This window comes from Sinohyriopsis cumingii, chromosome 9, assembly GCF_028554795.1.
Source record: "Sinohyriopsis cumingii isolate HCF-2022 chromosome 9, ASM2855479v2, whole genome shotgun sequence".
Taxonomy (NCBI): Eukaryota; Metazoa; Mollusca; class Bivalvia; order Unionida; family Unionidae; genus Sinohyriopsis; species Sinohyriopsis cumingii.
The window spans coordinates 122,299,480-122,326,271 of record NC_142969.1 but is presented as its reverse complement, the minus strand read 5'-3'; the positions used below and the strand labels follow the sequence as shown (position 1 = coordinate 122,326,271).

Genomic DNA, 26,792 nt, shown 5'->3' with positions numbered 1-26,792 from the left:
AACACGAGGCAGTATGGTTTTCTTGCAGTTTACACAGAAAAACACATATAATAAGACCTTTTCAAAACAATAATCACGAATTGTTCTGATTCTTGTTTTTTTTCGTGTGGTCATAATATATGCATTGGTGATACGTAATGACAACATATTTTAATTTCTTTTGCACACAAATTTGATATGGGCGTGCTTCATCGATTGATCGGGTTTGTTTAAAACTCGTTTGCTTTCTGGAACAAAAGCACGTATTAAAACGTAAATATATTACCTTTCTATGAAATTATAGATCGATGACACTTATTGTTACATGTATACCACCTCAGGCCCTAATTGTTATAGATCGATGACACTTATTGTTACATGTATACCACCTCAGGCCCTAATTGTTATAGATCGATGACACTTATTGTTACATGTATACCACCTCAGGCCCTAATTGTTATAGATCGATGACACTTATTGTTACATGTGTACCACCTCAGGCCCTAATTGTGAAGAAGACCTGGACGGTTGTGCCTCGTCTCCATGTTCATCTTTGAGAAACTGCACGGATAATCCTCCTTCTCTGCACAAGCTGCTTGGTGTGGGCTACAATTGTTCCAGTTGTCCAGTTGGATACCGAAGCAACGATGATGGAAAATGTGTGGGTAAGGGAATTTATCAACTATCATACATAAATAGCCTAGATCATCGAATTGTTATATAATATTTGTTATGATACGGTTGATTTTAACAAACCATTCCGGACCTAATTTTTAGCATATAATCTAGATATTGGCTTGAAAATAGGTGTCTATTATAATTGATAAATACATATTTTACGTAATGCGATTTGCGATATTTACTTAGCGGATTATGAAGAACAAACATTTACATTCGAAACTTAAAGAAAATTGTCTAGGCATCATGGCTCTTGTTATCTGATGACATGCCGTGTAATTTGTTCATAGCACTTTAGAGCCGTACTGCATAATTTGTTCATGATGAAATTTAATGTGTTTTCAAGAGAGAGCATAACAATTCTTATTTTAGATGTAGACGAGTGTTTGGAAGCGAGAGATGGATGTGCACAGATCTGTCTAAACACTGAAGGTAGTTTTTCATGTTCTTGTATGTCGACCTTCCGTTTGAACGGAGACGGCAAGACGTGCAAAGGTGAGTCCACCTGGATTTTTTGTGTGGGATAATAAGCCATAGTTTCTTGATAACAGTCGTTATCTTGTCAGCATATTAGTTAATGAATGTCATTTGTATATGTTTCTCCAGCATTACTTATTTTTGGAATAAGATAGAAATTGTTCCCTTTGATTTATACTAAATCATGTGATTTTAAATTCAGTTTCTCATCGCGTTTTCTGTGGCAATTTTGGTCTTAATTAGATACATTGACTAATACTTATTTGAATTCAGATCCCATGTCAATGTGCAAGAAATCGGATAAAGAGTTTTGAAAAAATAGATTTAAATAGTCTGATGCATTTAACTTGTTATTACTATACGATCAGGCCGGTTCAGACTTGTTTAATGTGCACCATGTATATTATTTCAGATATTGAAGTGTTTGAATTTCGTGCGCAAATGTTTTTAAGTAATTGACATAATTAAAGTACTTAGTAATTAATCATATAAGGAGAACGATATTAAGTAGTTTTCTGTTTTCAAATGTTGCTAGGAAATTTCGAAAGTAACTTTAATCCATTGGAATTTCCTTTCGAAATCTAAATAAATGCTTGCAGACATTACGGTATGTATTGTCCTTGTGTAAATATGTAATTACATTTCATAAGACGTTTCCAAGGCGAAGAAAGGAAGGTGCGATGCAGTTAATTGAGAGGAATATTACAATTATAGACGTGGTTTCCTTGAGGCAATACGTATAAAAGGAATCAGCGAAAGGGAATGAAAGATAGAATTTCTGAGAAACACATACTTGGAAGTAACATATAGTTATAGGATGAAATATGTTTATAATATATTTGAACGAGTAGAAAATAAGAGCATGAAACAATTAGGACAAACACAGCTTTTTTTTTTAAACCCACAAAAAACCACCAAAACAAACAAACAAAAACGTATTTTCAAATAAAATTGGAAACAGACATTATTAGCATTAAATTTGTTTTCCAAAATCACTTATCACTCTTAATTCGCTAATTGTGATCGGGTACCAATTGTTGTGGATTTCGTGGTTTCTCTAAAATGAGGACATAGCAAACTATCATCCTTCTTTGGAAAAAGGAGGACCAATTCTCCAACTCACGAGTTTGAGTACCGATGAATTTTAAATTTAGCAAAACTATACAATGTATGTCCATGAAAATATGTTAACTTATAGTGCTGAATTTGTTGAATTAGTTACGACTAGACCATAAAGTGTGGTATTAAATCAGGCTGTTGTTGTTACTGTTGTTATAGGGTTTAACGCCATTTTTTAGCACAAGATAGGCTATACATGGCGGCCAGTATTAATGGTGGAGGAAGAACCCGGGAAAACCCCAGAAAGAACCTCCGACCCACGAGAAGCTACCAGCAAGCTTTCTCACATATCCGATTAAATCAGGCACGTGCAAACTTCAAACTTCAAAAGGGTGTGGTTTTATAAATAACTTATCCAGCCAGCACCGAGTTGCACATACCTGGATTAGCTGATGAACATTGCTAGTATTTCTGCTTTGGATGTATTTTGAAAGGGAAATTGATTTCTCGGTTTACAAACTTCCTCAGAATTTTTTTTTATTTTCTTTATTTGTTTTATTCAGATATCGATGAATGTGAAGAATCAAAGAGTGACTGCGAACAAATTTGTACCAACACAAATGGGGGATATTCTTGCAGATGCTTCTCCGGTTATCAATATGATAATTCTACCAAACAATGCATTAAAGGTAAGATAGCGCAATAGTAACTACATGCAACTGAATATATTTTAAAGTCATTCATTGTATTATCATACATTATCTTTGCGCGGGGTTTAGACTTAAACATACTAATAATTTCGACATCTGCGCTTATTCACTTTTAAGAATTCCGTTACGTGCTCTCTCTGCTCGCAAAAGCTGGACATTATTCAATTAAAAATTAGAAGTCCTAGTAATACATTTTTCTAATGAATTTGAGTTCGAGTCTCAAAGAAAATCTAAAATGGAAGGTGATAACGCATACTGTAGTCAGTATAGTACTGAAGTGTCAACAGTTCTTTGCTGAACCACAGAAAATAATATTCCTGTGTTTGAATTCTGTAAACTTCAATAGCTATCTTTGTCCAAGAATTAATTCCTAGCACATGTATTTCCAGGGGAAAATAATCTCTTCGAATCCAAATAGTTTGAAGAAAAATTAAAATTTAACTCAAACCAGTCACAAAGACACCTTGACGTTTAATTGTCTAAAGCCCAACTGAAATGATTTCACAAAACAACACTATTAAATCTGGCTACTGCGTAAAATCTTCCTGTAAAACCAGAATTTCGAAATAATTGCTACATGTTTCTAGAATGACGTAGAAGCTATTTACATGTCTAAAGTCACGTACTCATGGTACAGCCTCTATTTCACTCTATGAATCCCAGACTAAGAAAGAATTTAAAATAAAGAAAAAAGTTGTTTACTTAATATCATGAATTAAAGTCAGGAACTCGGTCATCTTTAGATACAAAGTTCTAATATTAGCTTTTCGAAAAACTGAACTAAATTTCTGGAAAATATCAAATCCAGTAACAAAAATTACATTACAATGGCATGTAATGGAATAAACCAAAAACCAAACTAACAAAAGAAACAATTAAATCAAATCAAATATAAATTAAATCAAATATAGATAACAATGCTGAGCACAGAGAAAGCAAGCTCAGATAATATCTTAATATTGATCCACTTGTAAATTAGAGACATATAATAGTATATCAGCACACACACACACACACACACAATTATATATTTATACCACATACATTAAACATAACATCGCATTTAAAGAGTTGTAATAAATCAATTTGATATATCAATACTATTGGTATATCAAATTGTGATCCGGATATATAAACATTCTTGCGACCGCCTGCAGTTGATTCTAGATCAATGATACATTTCCACAGATTAATCATTAGTGACGTATGAAATAAACGATAGAAATATTAATAATCCCCGTTTTCTAGATGAATTTAATATGGGACACATTTTCATCACAATTCTTTCTGCTTTGTGTCCCCCCTCCCCTCTTATACATAACGGACAAATTACGCAGTGAGAGAGAAAAGGAATTAAGGCTGGATTAAAACCTTAAAATTGAAATTACACCAAATAACTTACGAGAATGCGGTTTGCCATAATAGTATGTGGGCAGTTTCCTTGTGATTTATCTACAGTGTTTAAGTAATCACTGATACAATGTTGCAAACCATGTCGACATTACAGGGTAAATTTCTCGGTAATTAATGATTTTTTGTTGTTGTTTCTTAAATAAACCATAATGTTCTATAAATCAGTTATTATTAACTGAGTATGAAAATGTCCAAAGGTCTCTCTCCCTCTCTCTCTCTCTCTCTCTCTCTCTCTCTCTCTCTCTTGACCGACGTAGCAAGATACAGGCTAAAATCTAGAGAAATGACGAGGGTAGAGAATTTTCATTTCTCTTCCCACGTTGTCTCTGGACTTACGAATGACGGTAAAAGTTAAGTCAAACCGACCAATAGATGAGACAATTGTAAAGTCAAATCGACGAGAGAGAGAGAGAGAGAGAGAGAGAGAGAGAGAGAGAGAGAGAGAGAGAGAGAGAAATATAAGTTCGGTGGTACTGTTACTAAAGCAGAATAATGACTTAGAACAATTGTAAATATATAAAAATATTTTTATTACCACTATTCCAAAAAAATGTCCATGCGCCGGTGCGTGAATGCCACCGTTCATCTGAATGGCGTAGCTAACCATATATTTGTAGTGCTCTACTTTTATCATTAAAACCATCTTTCATAATTAAATCATAAGTATGTATTATATTGATTTAATCAATATGAAGAAACATAGAAACTAAAAAAGGAAAACAATCAAATTATCAATATGCAAAGGTGATTGTGAATAGCCACAAAAGGCATAGAACTACATTTTGTAGCGGACACACTCTGGAATGTGAGGAGTTCATTCACTCGATCAATACACAGTTGCATGTAGTAAATCTTAGCTCCGTTCAAAGGGCAAACATATGTATTTTGTATGTGACATAAATAAAATAAAACGTACTGTATGTACGCTGTATCAATGATTCTATAAATTTTTCATCAAAATTAAACTCGGCAAGTCTCGTTTCAAATGTATACATCTCGTGGTATATTACTGAAACGCTTACATACTATACTAATATTCTTTCTCCAATATATATATATATATATATATATATATATATATATATATATATATATATATATATATATATATATATATATATATATATTCATTCAAAAGACACTCGTAAGATATTTACCTAAAGTGAATTTTGCCATACCCTTTATGCATCTAATCATTATTTTTCTACAATCATACGAGATGTAAATCAAGATTTTGTATGTGTACATATGTTTAGAAGCACGTTTGTTTGTGGGCGAAGTGGCTGGGGCTTATCAATTTCGAGTGTCATAATAATAAGAAAAAATAATAAATCTAGATTCGAAGAAGATACAGAGAGTATCAAGGTGATTTAAGCACAAAATATATTCCCAAATTACAAATCCTTCCTGAAAAGATACCAGTTCGTAGGGGACGCTATTATTTTGTCATTTGTTAAAACTTTGCATGCGAGTTACAGCGTTTTATCGAATATAAGTAGTGGCGAAACTAGTATAAGAAAACATTAACATACTTAATAGTATTCGAATATTTCCTTTGTTCAGGTGTTCCTGTGGATGCATGCTCTCGTATGAACTGCAGTTTTACTGCTGGTTGTACTGTAGGTGAAAACGGCAATGCAACCTGTTTCTGTAAAGTCGGATTTCACTTATCTCCGGATAGACGGTCTTGTGAAGGTGATACAGTTGCCAAAAAAATGACACTTGACAACTTTTCCTTTTAGATACATATAACTGTGTTTATTACTTGGAATATGAATTCATATTTACTATGAATCATAAAATTCAACGTATGTTCTAAATTTAATAACATCTATTTGATGTACGGAATTGTTTTAAGTAACTTAACTGGTCCTCTGCCTTGTCTGTGAAGTTCAAGTAGTTATAAAACTATGCGGTGAGAAAACTGAATCAAGCTCTAGAATTAGCCTATTTGTTATCTTTAAGTTCTCTAAAGTCGAGTTTATTGTCGACAGTCTTCTGAGTTATCGAATGGTCTGCAAAATTTAAACCATGACATAAACCTGAGAGATTTAGCTTTAATTTTGCAGTTTTACGTCTGATTTGAAAACAAAAATAAAACAACTTGCGTAATCGAGGTAAATTAAACATAGCGCTTTTTAAGGTCTGGTTTAAATTTTGCGCTCAGAGAGTTTTGTGACTTATGAACCAGATGTTCACGTGTAAAATATTTTTACTGGTTCCGATTGACAGTATTGTATGTGTACCTTACACAGTAGCGACAGAGTGTATATAGGTTACAGTCTCTTTCCAAACCCAGATACATTAAATAAATTGCTTCGAGGGTCGCCTTTTAATACAGGGATGGCTTATGTGCTGTACCTTGTCATTTCATTCAGAGTCGCTGAATGTTATAACACTATGTTCTTATATAGTGGTAGGCTAGTAGCGACATTCAATGTACATGCTTGTAAACTCTGTAGTTGTGTTCCTCTTAGACGTATGCTGATCATCTCGTCTAACCCTAACGTTACACTTACAGATGACGACGAATGCTCACAAAATTCGTGTCAGCAGAGATGCACTAACACGTTCGGCAGCTTCCAATGTACATGCTATCCAGGGTTTCAGCTAGACGGGGATAAAATAGCATGCAAATGTAAGCAATGCGGAGTAAAGTTTCTACCAGAGTCTTGAAGCATCCCATAATATCATGTGAAACATTTTATTATATTATTTTTAAAATACAGGTATGAAATGTTTGAATTGTCTGAAACATAATGTTACAAGGAAAAAAATTACATGCCATATGTATTTAGCTGCATTTATGAATCAGTGTAGAATTTTTGTGAACGTTCCGTAAGAGTACAGACTATACGTAGCTTACTGGAAAACATAGATGTATCTGTAAAAACGTTCTATCTAGTCCCGTTTAAACTAAGAAAAACATAGATTTATCAACCGAAGAATTGGAATGGCTTTTAATGTATATAAGACATCGACCATTTTAACATTTGTATGGACGTATTGAAGCTGGGCTTTTCTTTCAAGTCATACATTTATATTTTTGTTCTTTAGTTTGTCATGATATTGTTATATACCTATCTCCATCCCACCCACCCCTCCCGAGGTTAAATTGTAATTACTTCAATCCTATAGTGAATCGTTTAAACTTTCTCATAACAATTAAACACAAAATGATAATAGAATTTTAATTTTTAATTACTCATCCAATTTAGCATGCGATCCGTTAACGTATGGCGAAAACTGCAGTCAGGTATGTGAATGTGGCCGTGGAGCTGACCGCTGTGATCCTGTAAGGGGCTGCATCTGTAGAAAGGGCTGGACAGGTCAGACATGCGAAGATGACGTCGATGAATGCAGTGATCCAAACATCTGCGGAGATACCTACAAAACATGCGTGAATACTAACGGTTCGTACGCATGCCACTGTGTCGATGGATTCTCTGTAAATGAAAACAACACATGCATAGGTGAGCTTGAACCGTAGTAAAGCATGCAATTAAATATGTAGTCAGGCTTGTTCGCAATGCCAACTATATGTGTCTAGCGTTTAATAGTAATTAAATCTGACGAGGTCAGAAAATGTAAATCAAATAATAACCAAAGACTGAGGTATTAGAAACATCACAAATGTTTAATTCTATCTGACAAATTTCAATAAAATTGCCAAGCAAGGAACTTTAAATTAAAGAGAATATAAATGCTACAGCTACTACTACTACTACTACTACCAATAATACTAATAATAATAAACGCCTAACTTAGCCATATCATATCTTTATAACCAGAAGAACTCGTATTACCGTTAAATAATTACTTTCGACATAAAACATACTGGAACTTAAGATCTTGACCTCGGTTTTACTAATTTCTCACAAATTGAGATTTTATTTGCTTATAATAATTCAGACAATATTTATACTTTTGTTAGTTTCAAAGATCTTTTTGCGTCCAATAAGGTTGAGAAGTTCCACAAATTCAGAAAATATCCTTAGAGATAAGGTTAGACTTAAACAAAAATAAAAGATCGATAGTTACCAACCCACTAAAATATAAAAAATATAAAATATTAAAATCTAGGAAGACAATTTTAAGATGCCTTCAAAACATTTCTCAAATATCTCCAAAACATTATATATTATATTATTATGCTAATAATACTTTACAAATAACATTATTTATCTCGGAGGTAGGGATGTTAGAAAGGATATATAATATTATGACTATATGATTTTAAACTAAGTAACAGAAAAAGAGCGAAAACCAGCAAGTTTGCTAATATTAAACAAATAATGTAATTCCTTAGAATACAAAGTGAAATTTAAGAGGAACTTACAGCATTGTGAATTATATCCCAAATAGTCCTAGAAGTTCTACCACAAGCATAAAAGTATAGAGTGTTCTGAATGAATTCCAACGCTGCTTCAAATGAATTACAGTCTTGAATGTGCTGATATGCCAATAACATCGAATGAGCTAATGTGCCAACGGTCTTGAAGTATAACAATGATAGTATTGAAAATGTCCTCGAATGAATTGACAATGATTTCCAAAACATTAATTTAATCCAAAGTCAAATAAATCCTCTCAAATGAAAACTGAACACAGATTCCTCTAAAGACAGTTGTTAAGATAGGAATGAGTAATTCTGATGCAAAGAAATTTGTATACCTCTGCACCTTACAAATGTCGCAATAATCATTTTTATGAAAATTCTCTTTCATCCTAATAGGGGTTGCAATAAAACAAATTAAACAAAGTTCAAGTCTGTTTCCTTAAATGTTAGCAAGCTACCTCTGAAAGAGCAGGTGGATCATAGTTTCTTAAGGAATACTAATGTCCTGAATTCAATCTCAGGTAATAATTTTTACCTCCAAATAATAATACCACTACAATGTAATCTGAAATCATTGCCTAGTAACAGCGATGTAACATATTGTTTAGAAGATAACAAAACATAGTCAGGTAGGAGCAACACATACCCTCAGTTATGGATAAAGGTCGGGCACAAAATACTGTTACTTATATCTGATTTAATTCATATTTATTTAAATTTTATTGTTTGTTTTTCAGATTAAAAAATTTACATGCTATTATAATATAATCTTGTTTACGTGATTTGGATTTTCTTCTTCAGAAAATAGTTTGACCTTGACTGATTCATTTGTAAACATATAAAGCTGACCTAGTTCCCGACCTTAATTCAAAATTAGTAACAGTCACCTGAACAAGTTCTGTTTTTTTATACTTATTTTTATCGTGGGAATAATAAGGCTGAGATCGAGGCTGTGTTGGATGCGTGACCTTCGACTTGTAAATAGCTTTTAGTGAAGTAAATAACTTTTTAAAATTTTCTTCTGGGAATAAAATGGTTGGTTTTTATCAAGGGCATACTGGAGCTACATGTAAACATGATCACGTGATCCTCTATGTCTCATTTCAAGCATTTCTGAAATTGCTAATTGCTTAGCTTTAATAGTGACGCTTAGAGAGAGAAGAGAGATATCTCAGTCGGGCTTCTGAACACTGGGACGTAAGGGTGCTTATTTTGTTGTGTTAGTTTGGAGTTATTTTTATATCTATTCAAATTATTTGCATTCAAAAGAATTAATTGTTTTGTTCCTGGAAATATATGTGAGCTCTTACAGAATTCTTGAACAAAGACATTTATTAAAACTTTTATTCGGATTTCCAACACCGGAGTGTTATTTCTTGCATTTGTACAAGGAACTTATACAACCACAATATGCAGGATACAGCATACGTCATCGCCTTCCATCTTTGATTCTTCGTCGGGATTCGAATTTGAATTCATTAAAACATTTCATTATTAGGACTTCTAAAATTGTATTCGTGGATTATTCTTGGATTATTTTTGGGTTTGATTCTTAAAACCGTAAGTTCTTATTGTTTCATTTTTACAGTATTTTTCCAGGGAAATAAATAATTTGGTAATTTTTTTTAAAGCTTGTTGTTTTCACTCTTTCTTGTGTGACTGCTTATTCGAGCCTAAATACGTCACATTAGAATACAAGTTAAATATGCACAAAACATGATCACTGGCAAATGCCAACACACGCTATAAATGACATACGTATAACACTTAATTATAAGTTTTAAAATTAAACAGATACAAACATTTCGCATTAAAACATTTGAGGAATTCCTTAAATTTAAAATGGAATCCTCAAAATGTTCTGTGAGCTAAATCAGTACTGTATCAAGACTATTCTAATGCTGTAATTGTATCAAGATTAGTATACTTGCTATACTATCAAGAGTATTGTACCTGTTATAACTGTAACAAGAATGTTATACACGTTATAATTCTAAACGTTACAACTCTACCATGAATATTATAATATCAAGAGTATTGTACATGTTACAACTGTATCAAAAATGTTATACACGTTATAACTCTATCATGAATATTATAATATCAATAGTATTGTACATGTTACAACTGTATCAAAAATGTTATACACGTGATAACTCTATCATGAATATTATAATATCAATAGTATTGTACATGTTACAACTGTATCAAAAATGTTATACACGTTACAACTCTACCATGAATATTATAATATCAAGAGTATTGTACATGTTACAACTGTATCAAAAATGTTATACACGTTACAACTCTACCATGAATATTATAATATCAAGAGTATTGTACATGTTACAACTGTATCAAAAATGTTATACACGTTACAACTCTATCATGAATATTATAATATCAATAGTATTGTACATGTTACAACTGTATCAAAAATGTTATACACCTTGAATATTGTAATATCAATAGTATTGTACATGTTAAAACTGTATCAAAAATGTTATACACGTTATAACTCTACCATGAATATTATAATATCAATAGTATTGTACATGTTACAACTGTATCAAAAATGTTATACACGTTATAACTCTACCATGAATATTATAATATCAATAGTATTGTACATGTTACAACTGTATCAAAAATGTTATACACGTTATAACTCTACCATGAATATTATAATATCAAGAGTATTGTACATGTTACAACTGTATCAAAAATGTTATACACGTTATAACTCTACCATGAATATTATAATATCAATAGTATTGTACATGTTACAACTGTATCAAAAATGTTATACACGTTACAACTCTACCATGAATATTATAATATCAAGAGTATTGTACATGTTACAACTGTATCAAAAATGTTATACACGTTACAACTCTATCATGAATATTATAATATCAATAGTATTGTACATGTTACAACTGTATCAAAAATGTTATACACCATGAATATTATAATATCAATAGTATTGTACATGTTACAACTGTATCAAAAATGTTATACACGTTATAACTCTACCATGAATATTATAATATCAATAGTATTGTACATGTTACAACTGTATCAAAAATGTTATACACGTTATAACTCTACCATGAATATTATAATATCAATAGTATTGTACATGTTACAACTGTATCAAGAATGTTATACACGTTATAACTCTACCATGAATATCATAATATCAAGAGTATTATAATATTATGACTGTGTAAAATTTATTGTACACGTTATAACCGTATTAAGAGTATTATACATGTTATAATTGTATCAAAATTATGTGATGTGTTATAACTATATTGAGAGTATTATAATGCTATAGCTGTTTCAAGACTGTTATACATGCTATAATTGTATCAAAATTATGTTATGTGTTATAACTATATTGAGAGTATTATAATGCTATAGCTGTTTCAAGATTGTTATACATGCTATAATTTTATCAAAATTATGTGATGTGTTATTACTATATTGAGAGTATTATAATGCTATAGCTGTTTCAAGATTGGTATACATGCTATAATTGTATCAAGAACATTATATACGAGGAGCTAAAACTTAAAGAAAATGAGACATGTTAATAGTTTCCTTATACGAATGTACTTACCTTACATAGTGAATTCGACAGTGTATATTTAATCTCCCCCCCCCCACTATAATATTTATTTAATTCTAGAACTAACTGCGATTCTATTCATATTGTTAATAATGCCAATATTACTACTGACACTATTACGGCTACTAGTACTACTTTACTACTACTACTACTACCGCATTATTAATGATAATATCGTTACTACTACTTCTATTGCTGCTACTGTTATAGTAGTAATGCTAGTATTACTAGTACTAACATTTCTTCTTTTACCACCATAACCACCACTGCTGCGACTATAATATTAGCACTGTACATGTAATGCTAATACTACTATAATATTTATTGCAACTATGTTTTAAACTAAATAATATTACTGAATTGCAATTTTATTATATTCATTTTACAAGACGTTGATGAATGTATGGATCCGGTGCTGAATGTATGCGAACAGCTCTGTATTAACACAATCGGAGGATTTTATTGCACGTGCGATCCCGGTTTCATAGTTGAGCCCAGCAACATCACAAGGTGTAGAGGTACAGTCTATCTAAGTTTAATTATGCGAGTATACGCTTCTCTAGTAGTCAAATGAGCATATAGTTGATTGATATTGCAATGTACTACATACATTGGGGGCACAACTTTATAGTTCCTTAAATATATATATATATATATATATATATATATATATATATATATATATATATATATATATATATATATATATATATATATATATATGTCTCTGTGTGTGTGTGTGTTTAGTGTTTAATATAGATTCAAAATTAGTCTGAAGAAGGGGAAGTGATCTGAAACAATCATCGTTCATCATTTTAATGAAGTTTAATGAATTTAATTAAGACTTTACATTTTATGCATAATTTTAGTCTTGGTCTTTTATCAGTAAATTACAGAATATTTAAACATGTTCCATAAATATGTACTTAGTATTTCGTTACGATATTGTGAGGTTAAATTCCTTGAAGATAAACGATTGTTGGGCTTGAGTCCAATTTGAATTTAACCGCGTCAGAAAGAACGGTATTTGCCAGTGCTTTGGGATAGCAGTAGGAAATAGACGTAATTAAATCGTCCAATTCAGATGAAACAAGACGATTACCTTTCAATAGTCGATTAAATATAATCATAATGGTCGTAGTGGAGATTGCATCCTGGCAGAAACCTCCCTTGCACAACGTTCTTCCTTCCAAAACTATCTTAATACATGAAGATACCATAAAGAAAGAAAAAAATGTATTATTTACAAGCTGGCAGCCAGATGTAAAGTTGTAGTCATATTTATTTTTCAGATATAGATGAATGTGTTAATGGTCAGTCAGGCTGTCAACACACGTGCGAAAACACACCGGGCAAGTTTACATGCAGTTGCTATTATGGGTATGCCCTTAAAATGGACAGAAAAACTTGTGAACCAGGCAAGTTGTATTGGTCGCTATCAATCTCTACGACAACTTAAATGTTTATTTAGTTACTATCAAATAGTGACGAAATGTGTGGTGAAAATCTGTTTTTTGCATACATGCATTATTGGAAAGTAGCTTGGATTCTTTTTACAAGAAACATGAAACTAGAGTTTTGTCTGGATAGTATCATAAATGAGGAAACATGAAGAGGTATTTCTAATTTGTTGTCTTTTACGTTAAGCTTGTGTTACATCTAGGAAGGATTGCTACATTTTGTTTAACATATTTTTCACGCTAGAAAAACCTAAATGGATTTGGAGTTTTGATATAAATAAGGATGATTCAATCCTTTTACCAGTTGCAAATGGAGCTTCTATTTCAACCAACGTTTTTAGATATTGTAAACATGCTCAATATGTTATTTAAATGCATCTTGAACTCCAACCCTGTATATTATTTACCAGATTTACAAGACTGCATTCCATCAATTGACCCTTTCCTTTGCTTTGATAATCTCACTAAAATTCTTCTATGAACACGTACTGGCAATTTAGTTATCCAGGTAAAAGAAACTTTTAAAAGTCTGAATTCTTCTGAAAGAAATTTGGTTTCAAATTACAAACCGGTTCCAATCTTACCAATCATTATAAAATGTTGGAAAATATTTTAGATAATCATTTTGATTTTTTTAAACACGATAATATATGTAGAACAAAATGGATTAATGCCAAGGCGTTACTATAGTAACCAATTTAGCGTGCTGACTGATTTTATCTAAAAGAAAATTGAGAGTTAGTCATAAGCTGATGCATCTTATACTGATTTATTTTCAAAGCATTTCGTTCCTTGTCTCACAAAATACATTGACAAAGATTACTATCTTCTGCATTTACTGGTAACAGTCTAACCTGATGTTAATCATATTTACGTGACATATTTAAGAGTTGCCGGAAATTGTCAATGTTTAGGATGGTGTGACGTCATGTCTTGGGGGTCTCAGGGGTCATTTTTGGAACCCAAATTGCTTTTATTTAATTATATTTGGATAACCTCCATTTAGTGTCTTTTTTTGCTGATGACGAAAGGATGAATAAATTTATCCGGCAGATATATGATTGTGAGCTACTGCAGTGAGATGTAAGCAGCGTTCATGAAAGATGCAAGAAATTGCAAATGAAAGTGAATTTGAAGATTTGAGAAATGGATTTGTAGCAGACAGGTGCCTTCAGTTTCAATGTCCATGCGAATATTGTGATTTGTCAGTAGGACAATCAAATACATTGTAAATATGACAGTGATACGTACCTTATATTTGTATTTTGTAAGGGGTATACCTGAATAATATTGTGAAATTATGGTCCCCTCAACAATCCGTTTTTACCCAAAATACCGAAACGATTCAAGAAAAGTATTTGAAACTGATGTTTTAATCAGGTTTGGATTTGTTTGGCTAATTATACCATAAAGAAAATTAAAAGTCTTTTCACTTTATCGTACTTACAGAGTTGATGAAAGATTATTGACTTTGCATTTCTTTTAAATGTACAGAGTCATTTTGACTGTCATTTCTTACCCCATTGCAAACAAGTTCAGTTGACAATGACACTGATGAATTATGCATTAAAATCACATTGCAATATGCAACATATGAGGTAACTTATATTCCACTTGGAATGCGTGTACATCAGCCATGGACTATATAATGTTATTCACTGTAATTGCAGCCTAACTCAGCTTGAATGCACATTCACAGTTAATATTCGAATGGAAAACGAAGACGTTCAAACTTAAATATATGCTCGCTATACATTTGCTTCTCCCTGAATCATTTTCATAATACTGTAATAGCCTCAGATACATGTTATAAGCTGAAATTTACCCAATAGCCAACCATTATACTTTGTTATGTATGAAAGTAGAGGAGTTCTAAGAAGCTCGCCATAACGAATATACGTGGGGTGTGGGATGGATTTTAAAAAATACTTGTAGCATATTTTTTAAAAGGTCTAAATGAAATCGTTCCGTAACGTCTATTTTTTCAAAAGCCTATATCTCATTTATCTATGTAAGAATTGGAACTATTCTTATGTCAAAAGTTACAGTTGACAGTCAGGAGGCCAAATTATATTCACTATTCTATCCATAAATAGGTACACGATATTCCTGCTTTGACTAATTATAGTTTTAATTCCCAATAAATATCTACCATTCATCGTTGGAATCAATCTTACGTATTTATTTTTTTGACAATTTCATATTCTGAAATTCCTAAACTGAACTTCACATTTTATCTATTTCCAGATTTCCCAAAATTTATATTTTTTAATTTGCTTCTGTTAACGATAAGTTTAAGTTTCGGCAGCAATCAAAGAATATGTCAGGATTATTTTGCAAATCTCTTTAATTATTCGAAAAGACAACGGTATCGTCTATATAGTGTTAAATAAATAGTTGTAAATATCTTTATTTATCTCCATCTAGTACCTCAGTTGTAATGGCATTACGCCTAAGGTTCAGAAATAGATTTTCTGTGTGATTTAGTTACAGGGCAAATACTACACGAGAAAGATTTTCGCCTGTCTAACACAATGATTGTAAGTCAAAAGCCCTGATTTCTTTCGATCTTGGAAGACACAGAACTTTACATCTGTACATACTTTCATTACACTGGACAACAAATTTTTACAAAAGTCATGTTACTGAAATAAAATTAGTCAATTCTTATCAATTTGTATGTGCTGAACACGAATATGACAGTCAAATTGCAAAATTGGCTCTAGTTTTTTTGTAATCTGCAAGAAATTAATGTTTACATAACGAAATGCATTCCAATAGTAAAAGGTCAACTGTAATAGCCTACCTATAAAAAATCAAGTCATTGACTACATCTTAGATTTCTTCGCCTGTCTCTTGTACAGCTGTTCGGGAGCATCTCTGAGGAGTGTCCAGCAGTAGTCAGCCAGCATTGTAGTGGACCATTTTCCCTGGTATCTTTGTTCCATTGTTGCGATATCTTGATGAAAACGTTCGCCGTGTTCATCACTAACAATACCACAGTTGCTAGGAAAGAAATCCAAATGGGAATGAAGGAAGTGAATCTTCAGAGACATATTGCAGCCAAGTTTCTTATACTTCATCAACATGTCTTCTACTAGTTCCTTATAGTTTTCTGCCCTAACATTTCCGAGGAAGTTTGTAGAAACTGGGCGAAAAGCATTCCATGCTTGTTTCGCGTCACCTTCCAGCAAGTTGTTGAACCGGTCATCTTTGAAAAGCTCTCGAATCTGAGGACCCACAAAAACTCCCTCTTTAATCTTTGCTTCGCTGAGTCGAGGGAATTTTTCATGCAGGTATCGGAATGCTGGCAAAGTCCAGTCAATGGCTTTCACGAAGTTCTTCATCAAACCTAGTTTGATGTGAAGGGGTGGTAGCAAGATTTTCTGAGCCTCAACCAGAGCTGGGTGTTGGATATTCTTCTCTCCAATGGCTACATTCTGCCTGTGAGTCCATTCCTTCCTCATGTAGTGCATTTCCCTTGCTCGGCTATCCCACTCGCATAAGAAACACATGTATTTTGTATATCCTTGCTGCAGTCCCATTAAAAGGGCAACTACCTTCGAATCACCACAGAGGTGCCAGCTGTACTTGTTATACTCAATGGAATTCAGTAGCTGCCTTAAGTTATCGTATGTCTCTTTCATGTGGACAGCATACGCTACTGGAATAGATGGAAGAATGTTTCCATTGTGCAAAAGCACAGCCTTGAGACTCAGTTTCGAAGAGTCCACAAATAGTCTCCATTCTTGTGGGTCATGAGTGATTTTTAAAGCATTCATGAGGCCCTCAATATCGGAACAGAATATCAGATTACTTTCCTTTTTGAAGAAAGGCTCCAATTGCTGGTGGCGCTTTCGATATGCAGTAATTGTGACATCTTCTTCTAGAAGATTCCATTGTTGGAGTCTTGATCCTAGCAATTCTGCCTTGTTCTTTGATAAGTCCAAATCACGAATCAGGTCATTTAGTTCTTCCTGTGTTATTCTGTGTGGGGTTGATGATGCACCACAGTGAAAATCTGGATCACTGCATGCTGATGGACCAGGAGAAGAACAGGTCGACTCACCTTTGTCTTCGTCAGATGAATCAAGAGAATATTCTGCTGGAGGTTCTGGAATAGGAAGTCCCGCACCATGTGGAACTGGTCTCAATGCAGACGGAATGTTTGGGTAGACTATTCTCGACTTCTTTCGCTTCGTTATTCCGCCGGAAAGAGGAGGAACCAAGCAGAAGTAACAGTCATTTAGGTGGTTGCTTGGCTCTCTCCACACCATTGGGACTGCAAACGGCATTGATGACCTTTTGCAATTCAACCACTGTGAAAGCTGTGTTGTACATGTAGCACAGCATATATGCGGAGCCCAAGGCTTGTCTTGGTCACCAACCTTGCATCCGAAGTAAAGATGATATGCCTTCTTCACTTGAGAATTGATACTTTTCTTCTGGTTGGCAAATGTCACTTCCCCACAAATATAGCAAAAATTGTCCGCGGTATTAACACACTTTCGAGGCATTACTGTTCTTTATTGTACGTAAATGGATAAAATAATAAGTTTTATGTAACAGTAGCTTGAACTGTCTCGCACAACGTCTAAAATATTTTAAATGCTGAACCTATCTGATTGGGCTTTATATAGTACACTGCTTACGTCAGCTTCAGCAGCCGCCTGGCATTAGTATAATAGGCCTACACATGTATAGTACACTGCTGACGTCAACTTACTTCAGCAGCCGCATGGCATTAGTATTGCATTACATCAGAAAATGATGCAATCAACTGTGGATGATGTGAGCATGATGGTATTATGCAATGTTACATCATTATTCCGGATGTTGCTGCAGTCCTACTGGAGAAATTTACACAGTGAAACATAGAAAATGAGGTATATGAATATCTTCAAAACGAGAGCCAATACAAATTTTTCACGGTTATATTCGTGTTCGGCACACCAAAATACTACAGATTAGGGCCTTTTCAAGTCAGTAATGATTTCACTGTTGACCAGTGTTATCACCGGAGTATTTTCCTATTTATAGCAGTGCTAATCAACATTCTCCACAAGCAGACACTCCACACCCTGTCAAAAGACTGAGCAAATCATATCCACAAAAGTGCAAATTATTGTTTTATGTCTTCGATATACAGATTCTATGAAGGAAAACAAAAATATTATCAGTTACAAAACCCTACTTGTAGCTCAGAGGGCAAATTGTTTCTTTTAAAACAAACAAACGTCTGCTGTTGCGAAGAACAGCCAAGACCAGACAACTCAACAGTGCTACTCATACATGCATAGAAACATGATGTAGATGTAAATCTAATCTTACAATCTGCGTGTTTACTTTTATTGTCAACATTTCCGTCGATGGGCATTTGGGTCTGTAAAATTGTATTGAAAAAATAATGTATGTACTGATTATAACAATAACATTATAAGCTATGAAACGTTTCGTTTTATAATTTTACATTAACATTTTAAATTATTAATTAATGTTTTTTAAAGTTATTTTGTTAGAGTAGTAGAAATACGTAGCTTGTGGTTTGCATAAATGATAATAGGTCGACAATCTGTACTGTTTTATATTCCAGTTGAAGATCCTTGTTCCACTTTTGCCAATTTGAACTGTTCGCAGATATGCATAGTAAACAGGGCGGAGAAATCAAGCAAATGCTCATGTAACCAGGGTTTTGAATTACTGGAAGACAAACAGACATGCATGGGTATGTTTTTTTCTTCAATTACTTACGCTTGTGGTTTCTTTTTAAAGTTTGCGTTTCTCATTTGCGTTCAAATTTGAAAAAGTGCAAAGACTAACCATTACATTATGAGAAGTACCATGAAAAGAAACCTCATTACTTCAAATTATTTTATCCATTTCAAGATCTATTTAATTTATCTTTGTATCTTTGATTTCGTATCAATATACGAAATGAAAGAACAAATTAGAAAGAGTTTTTGTCAGCTACGCTCGATAGTATATATATTTGTTCATTTGGCCTAGCGATAGCTTCTGAAATTGGCACAAATTATACAGTATCTAATATAAACGATTATAATTCTAAATCAGCAATTTAGATTTTATTATGCGCAACTTTAAAGAAATATGTTTGATATACGTAGGAGTAAAGTAAGTTAAATAATTATAATTAAGACATTCTTTCCATTGCAGACATGAACGAATGTGTCGACATCAGTTTAAATCATTGCTCCCAAAGGAGTACCTGTTTAAATACCGACGGCGATTACACATGTTCGTGTAGTATTGGATTTAGATTGGAAAATGATGGAAGGACATGCACTGGTACGTATTAAAATCATTGTAAAGAAAGAAATACAAAAAGATCTTATATATTAGTGTTTTGCAAAAATAATGTGCTTAAATAATGAGAATTTGTCGTTGAAAATAGTATTCCTTACTAAACATCATTACACGCAAAGTGTTTAAAACAAATCTTAAATTTCAAAATACTAATCTACTTTTAAATATATTTATCATGCTAAGAGTCTTTTTCTCTATCCCAGAGAACAAAGACAACATTTTATGTGAGGAACTGCTTTTAGTCATGAGTTGTACATGTTTCCTATATTTTATTCTAGAATGTGACCAGTATCATTATGGACCTAACTGTTTTATTCCATGTGACTGCGGGATTGGGGCGGATAGATGTGATCCAATCAAAGGCTGCGTTTGTAGTGATGGCTGGGGTGGAGAAAAGTGTACATTGGATAAGAACGAGTGCACTGCCATACCAAGCCCATGCCCTGGAGAAAATACTGTGTGCGTAAACACGAATGGGTCCTTTATCTGTACTTGTGCCTCTGGTTTTTCAAACTCAAGCAATGGTTGTGAAGGTACTGTATTGCTCCTTGAAAATGTAAAAGCAAAATAGAGCCATATAATGCGTAGGCCAAACCCTCTTATGGCTCATATATAATGCAATATAATACTCATCAATGAAAATATTGCTTGTATTAAATTCACTATTATCACCATATCTGCGCTCAAGGGATAAAACTTTGCTTGTAACTTTCTTTTGAAAGTCCGGTCATTTTTAAGAGCCCCGTAGGATCGGGTTCCAGTTTTATCCAGACAAGCCCGTATTGAATGCTTTGGTGTGTCTCTTGGCAATTCACCATACTCTAATGACCACGGTACAATACAACCTGTTATGTTTTTATATGCATATGTGTACCAACCAACAATCCAGACAACCAACAAAGTGGACAGTTTTAGGTCAGACTTAAATACTCTAACAAATCGGACGATTCTTGAAAGGATTTCGTTGTCATTCAACTTTAAATGAACTCATTTATATTGCAGACATTAACGAGTGCATGGATCCCCTCTGGAATGATTGTGTTCAGATATGTGTCAACAAAGAAGGCTCTTATCAGTGTGGGTGTGAACAGGGGTTCCTGCAAGATGGAATCAACTGTCGTGGTATGACTAGTTTTACTGTTTAATCATGTGCACTATATTTAAGTTTCTTTACTGTCTGGATCAAAAATAGAGAACCTACATCATTATAAGTGTTCATTTTGGTATACAAGTTACCATCATAGAAGGCACTTAATGATACGTATTGTCTTAAGCAATTTGATTTATAAAGTGTAAGTTCGGTTTCAATTTAGGGGCAGTCAGATCACCTGATTTTTAATTCCATACTTAGGTTATGTTTGTGAGATCCAGGTCAAGTCATCAACATTTTCTACAGTGATAGGACCACGGTTATTACTACATATACGTATTTGAGCTACTTTATTATTTTTGACTCATAGGAGCATTTAAAACCGTTCACTGTTGAAAATAAACATGTTCTATCTAAAAACGTTAAACTATAATAGTCTGGGTGGATTCGTGATGATAGGATAACTAGTTGTTGATGTTGTTGTAGGGTTTAACGCCATATTTAAGCACACGAAAGACTATACATGGCGGCCAGTATTAATGGTGGAGGAAGAACCCGGACAAAAACCGGAAAGAACCACCGACCTACGAGAAGATACTGACAAGCTTTCTCACATACCTACATTGGCCGAATCCGAGACTCGAACCCACGCAGACAGAGGTGAGATGGCAGTGATCCATAACGGATAGCGCTTTAGACCACTCGGCCACTCGGGGCCCCCGGAGAACCAATTTTTGAAAAGAAAATCAGAGATAAATAGACAGCAAGATACCCGGGGTATATAGTTTTCCTAAAAAGTAACCCAATCAAACATGTATCTAAAATTTCTAAAACAAAAAGTTAATTTAATAATTTTATCTCCAGTGCTTTTCCTTTGTCAGTCTATAGATATATGTATCTATCTACAATAGATATCGACGAATGTGCTGGTCAGAACGACTGCAATCATTTTTGCGAAAACACGCCTGGGGGTTACAGATGTGCATGCGAAGAGGGATTTAAGCTGAACATTACTGACAAAAGGACATGTATTCGTAAGTACTAATATGTTGTCAAGAAAACTAACTACATGAATACAGACACACACCAAAACATACATACATACGTATGTAAGATGGGAAGGACGTCAAGAAAGCAACCGTGTGAAACCAAGAAGTGACAGACACACACATACAAATGTGATAAAACAATTATTGGGATTCTTATAGCAATCTTCTTCTTGTAACATTATACATGCATTCATTGTTTTTAAATGTATTGCTTTGTGGATATTCTTAACCAGAAAAATATATCGCACAAAATTGGCAGTGTGCATTGATTTATTTTCAGCCCAAAGACATTAAATGTGGTCCGATAGTATTTTCATATAGCTAATTATAATTCTCAAGACTATTTATCGGCATCCATATGACACAACATTTCTGCTTTGCACAGTTACTATGAATCACTTAGTAGTTGGAATGACAAAAGAGAAAATTAACGTTGCCGATATCAGCAATGTCCAGAGCAGGTTTGACCTACATTTTTAATAAATTCTACCTTTTCTTAACGTGGTTCACCTTTTGCATTTGTAATTGTTTTTGGTTTTTTGTTGTTGTTGTTGTTGTTGTGTGTGTGTGTGTGTGTGTGTGTGTGTGTGTGCGGTCATTTTAAATGAAGTACTTATGCGATTTATTTCTTCCGTTACAGCTGCTTTTCTATGCCAAACGCAAGACGATTTAGTATGCAAAAACAAGGGAGCATTTTGTGTCGAAAAGAATGGTAGTGCAGAGTGTTACTGCGATAAGGGTTACGTCTTTGCCAAGAATGGAACGTGTGAAGGTAGGAAATGATTTTCTGGATCTAATTATATATTTATGCCCCAATCCATACTTGTAAGAATAAGTACAGTTAGTTATATGGTAACAAACAGTTGGTAAGGAAAAGAGTTGGTTCGACACGCACGTATTTTCTAACGCATCAAATATCCAATTAACGTAAAACAGTTTGATAATGCGTTACCATCTTTGAATATTTACGTCACTATCAGAGCTTTATCTCTTTATGATAAGTAGTTTAATCAAATCTTATTTTATGCTTTTTCAGATTTTGACGAGTGCACAAGCAATCCGTGCAATGAATTATGTACAAATCGTCCGGGGGATTACATATGTAGTTGTGGTCCGGGGAGAAAGATAGCAAATGATGCAAAAACATGCATTGGTATGGTAATCAACCTCTGTTTGTATGTGGTACAACTCCTTATATCTTCGTGTAAAGAGATTGTAATACAAGCTTTTATTTGTGAAATATTCAGGATATAAAGACACGTTGAAGTCAATTATCTTTAAAGAAATCGTCTGCAAACAGCAAAACTAAATGTACTGATTGAGAACGATCTTTCACGGACGGACTTCATAATGACGCCATTAATGTGACGTAGGGATAAAACTAATAGAAATAGTTCTTTGCAACATTAGTCAGGCTCCATGAATGGATTCAACTGAGTTGCAATATTCAATTCGGTACAACAGATGGTCTTAACTTTGTATGATATACTCATTTTCTCACCAATACGAAACAGAAATCTAGCTGTTTTGTAACCTTTCTTTTCTTATCTCAGTCCGGTTGCCTTAGTCAGGTCATCTCATGTATGGTGTCCACGCGTTGCGAACTAATTTTGAAAAGACGAGAACCTTGCTGTCTTCTGCTGTGCCTGACGGAGTTATTAATTATAAAATCAAACAATAGCAGAAACAGATACAACACAAAAAGAAAATAATTTATAAAGCAATTCAGGTCTTCAGGACTTTCATAAGACACCATACAAAACATTCTGAGAAGGCCAGAAGCACACACACGCAAACAAAGTTGAGTTATTAGGTATTATTCCATCAAGTTTTAGGTCAGCTTCACTGAATGTAACTAAAAGTATCTAATTTGTTTTAAACATTTGGTCTGAAACGAAGTAGGTAATTTAAGCTGCAAATATGATAACATTTGCGTTGCTGTGTCCAATGAACTAGAAAAGAAAATACTGCTCCTCATACTTTTCTTTACGAAAATCCAAAGTGTCTCAACGCACTGTTAGGAAATACAACATCGTAATTTTCGTATCTTAATTTGGGTATTGAATTTAATTTTGTAAAACTTTATGCTATATTTGTAAAATTTGTATTGATACGGTTGAATCACAAATAGTAGCTTACCCAGCCCCAGCCTCACCTCACCCCATCTCGAAAACCCTCAAGCGTGATATTATGATGTCTATGTTCTATTAAAGGATTGAAAGAAAAATAAAGAAACTAACTTTTAAACTATAAATGTCTTCAATCATTTATAGTTTTGGAGCTACATTTTTCAATATTGTATTGACTTTGAAAATTTGAGTGTTACCCGATGGTTGTATAAATCATTCCCCGTTAATGACAGAATGAAATTAATATAATGGAGAAAGTAAAAAATAAACAAATCTAAACAAAATTAAATGCATCTAGAAGACTGGTAAAATGAAGAAGAAATATTTATGACAGTGCGTTTAGCTTACTTTAAAAAAAAAATCATGAATGTTATGTTGATACTAAATTGTATTCGCAATTCCAGAGTGTCCTGAAGGTCAATACGGCGATGGTTGCCATAACAACTGCTCGTGTAATGTATCTAACACTGAAAAGTGTCAAAAAAATACTGGCGAATGTCTTTGTTTTCCTGGTTGGGAAGGGGTCGTTTGTGAATCGGATATAAATGAATGTTTGAAGCCACTGTCGTGTCATTTGAATTCCACTTGCAACAACAATTTAGGATCCTATACCTGCGATTGTCATACAGGATTCTTTCAAACAGCTTCTGGCGAATGCCAAGGTAATTATTGATATATTAAACAATCATTACTTGTTCCATTCTTTAGGCATATATTTGGGTTACTTTCATATCTATCAACACTTCCCGTGGAGTCATATAGGCAAATTAGATATAGTCATGAGCATACTAGTTACTTACATCACCGATCCACTTTTTGTTTTCAGGAATTGTTTCTTTTTCTGTTAGTGAAATAAACACAAGGACTGGAAACCTGATGATGCTTCATCAGACCAGCCTTTATTAACGTAGAACAATGAATGATAATTTCGTTGTCTTATCTGCATGTATAGACGAGATATTGTACCCAGACCATGTTGTACAGAGACAAATGCATCAATCCATAAAAGGAGACAATCTGTAAACCCTTTTATTTTATCTTACAAGAACTTCGCTGTTTGCATTTATTTGCTCGTTTGATTTGGTTCTTTAGGTACTTTGGTACTCTGCAATTCAAACTTCTGCTTAATCGCTGTTTTAGCTTAATAATAATTAATTGAAACTTTTGACATACATACGTAGGAATAAAGTCGATCATTCTCTAAACGAATTTAACACATCAGAACATGATATGATATTTTTTTCAGAATGTGATAGTAAACATTACGGAAGAGACTGCGGTGATGAATGTACCTGCGTGATGTGGAACACACATAGCTGTGATAAAATTGATGGTACATGCACGTGTTTAAATGGTTGGACAGGCGTGTCATGCGAAGAAGGTAATTCAGATAAATATAATTTGTGTTGGTGTTCGCGCAGAGACCAGGAAATCGCAGTCGAGGTAGAAACATTATTTGTCTCGCATGAGGCTCTTCCGGCTGGAAGATAAGATATGTCGCTCTTCCACTTTAATTTTTTTACCGATGCAAATTCGATTAGATTACTTTTCTCACCCACTTTTTTCCTTTCAAATTCATGTAAACCCTTCATTTTTGCATTATAGTTTAGCACGTTCAACAAACACAATATTCAGAAGGTATGATTATTTCCCACCTTTCTCAATAGATCTTAAAACCTTTCATAAACATTTAAATAATTATATCAAAAAAACGTACTATATCTGTTTCTGTCTAAAAAGGAACTATTTAATAGTTTTAAATTTTACGCATTGTCAATATTTCGCGAAGAGAGTCTCGAGTCAAGTGCTGTTACCTAGATACAGAGTATAGATATTAATATTTTTATGACAACAGTGTCGTGTCCGCTTGATAAGAAGTGAATAACCTCGCATCAAAAGAAAAACCGACAAAAATATTTGATATTCTTGCGATAGTATTATATTGATATCATACGAAAACAACAAGAAATTGTTGTCTTTTTTGCTGACTGGAAGTTCTAACGTCTGAAAGCATAATTTATAAAGACAACTTTTAGCTTTGAAAAAGTAGTTTCTAGAACTCTGAGTTATCTCGAACAATGTGTGAATAATAGGTCTAAGTAATTCGTATGGAGATCAGTCTGGACAGATTTAATTGCACTATTGCAGATTTCGCAGTGTTCTTTTTATTTCCATTATATCACCTTGTGATATTATTGCCTTTATAATCTTGCGTCAAGGTCGATACAAATACTGAATTAAATGAATTAGCGGTTTTCATATAATTTTCGATTTCTGTGTTGCCTGGGGAGATGGTAGCCGCCTCTTCTGTAGAATAGTCAGCCAGCTAATTGTCTCATTTATCATCATATATTCTCTTCCCAATGTGGCAATATAACAGTGTATTTTGTGAAAATTAATAGAAATATGTTTCAGTAGAAATTGATTATAGCCACAGAGATTTCAACTGAG

At 33.4% G+C, this 26,792-nt stretch overlaps 1 protein-coding gene across 3 annotated transcripts in view; it reads left to right on the top strand.

Moving 5' to 3' along the window:
* Positions 1-26,792, top strand: part of LOC149792815 (uncharacterized) — a 77,501-nt gene that overhangs the window by 36,994 nt on the left and 13,715 nt on the right. For all 3 annotated transcript variants that reach the window (XM_089971269.1, XM_089971268.1, XM_089971267.1), the window contains 17 exons: positions 480-644; positions 1,030-1,152; positions 2,757-2,882; positions 5,880-6,011; positions 6,838-6,954; positions 7,535-7,789; positions 12,679-12,807; positions 13,582-13,707; positions 19,343-19,474; positions 19,924-20,055; positions 20,352-20,606; positions 21,076-21,195; positions 22,075-22,197; positions 22,853-22,984; positions 23,249-23,365; positions 24,746-25,003; positions 25,588-25,722. In XM_089971269.1, coding sequence (XP_089827395.1) covers positions 480-644; positions 1,030-1,152; positions 2,757-2,882; positions 5,880-6,011; positions 6,838-6,954; positions 7,535-7,789; positions 12,679-12,807; positions 13,582-13,707; positions 19,343-19,474; positions 19,924-20,055; positions 20,352-20,606; positions 21,076-21,195; positions 22,075-22,197; positions 22,853-22,984; positions 23,249-23,365; positions 24,746-25,003; positions 25,588-25,722 — 2,577 coding nt within the window. The remainder of the gene's footprint in view (positions 1-479; positions 645-1,029; positions 1,153-2,756; positions 2,883-5,879; positions 6,012-6,837; positions 6,955-7,534; positions 7,790-12,678; positions 12,808-13,581; positions 13,708-19,342; positions 19,475-19,923; positions 20,056-20,351; positions 20,607-21,075; positions 21,196-22,074; positions 22,198-22,852; positions 22,985-23,248; positions 23,366-24,745; positions 25,004-25,587; positions 25,723-26,792) is intronic.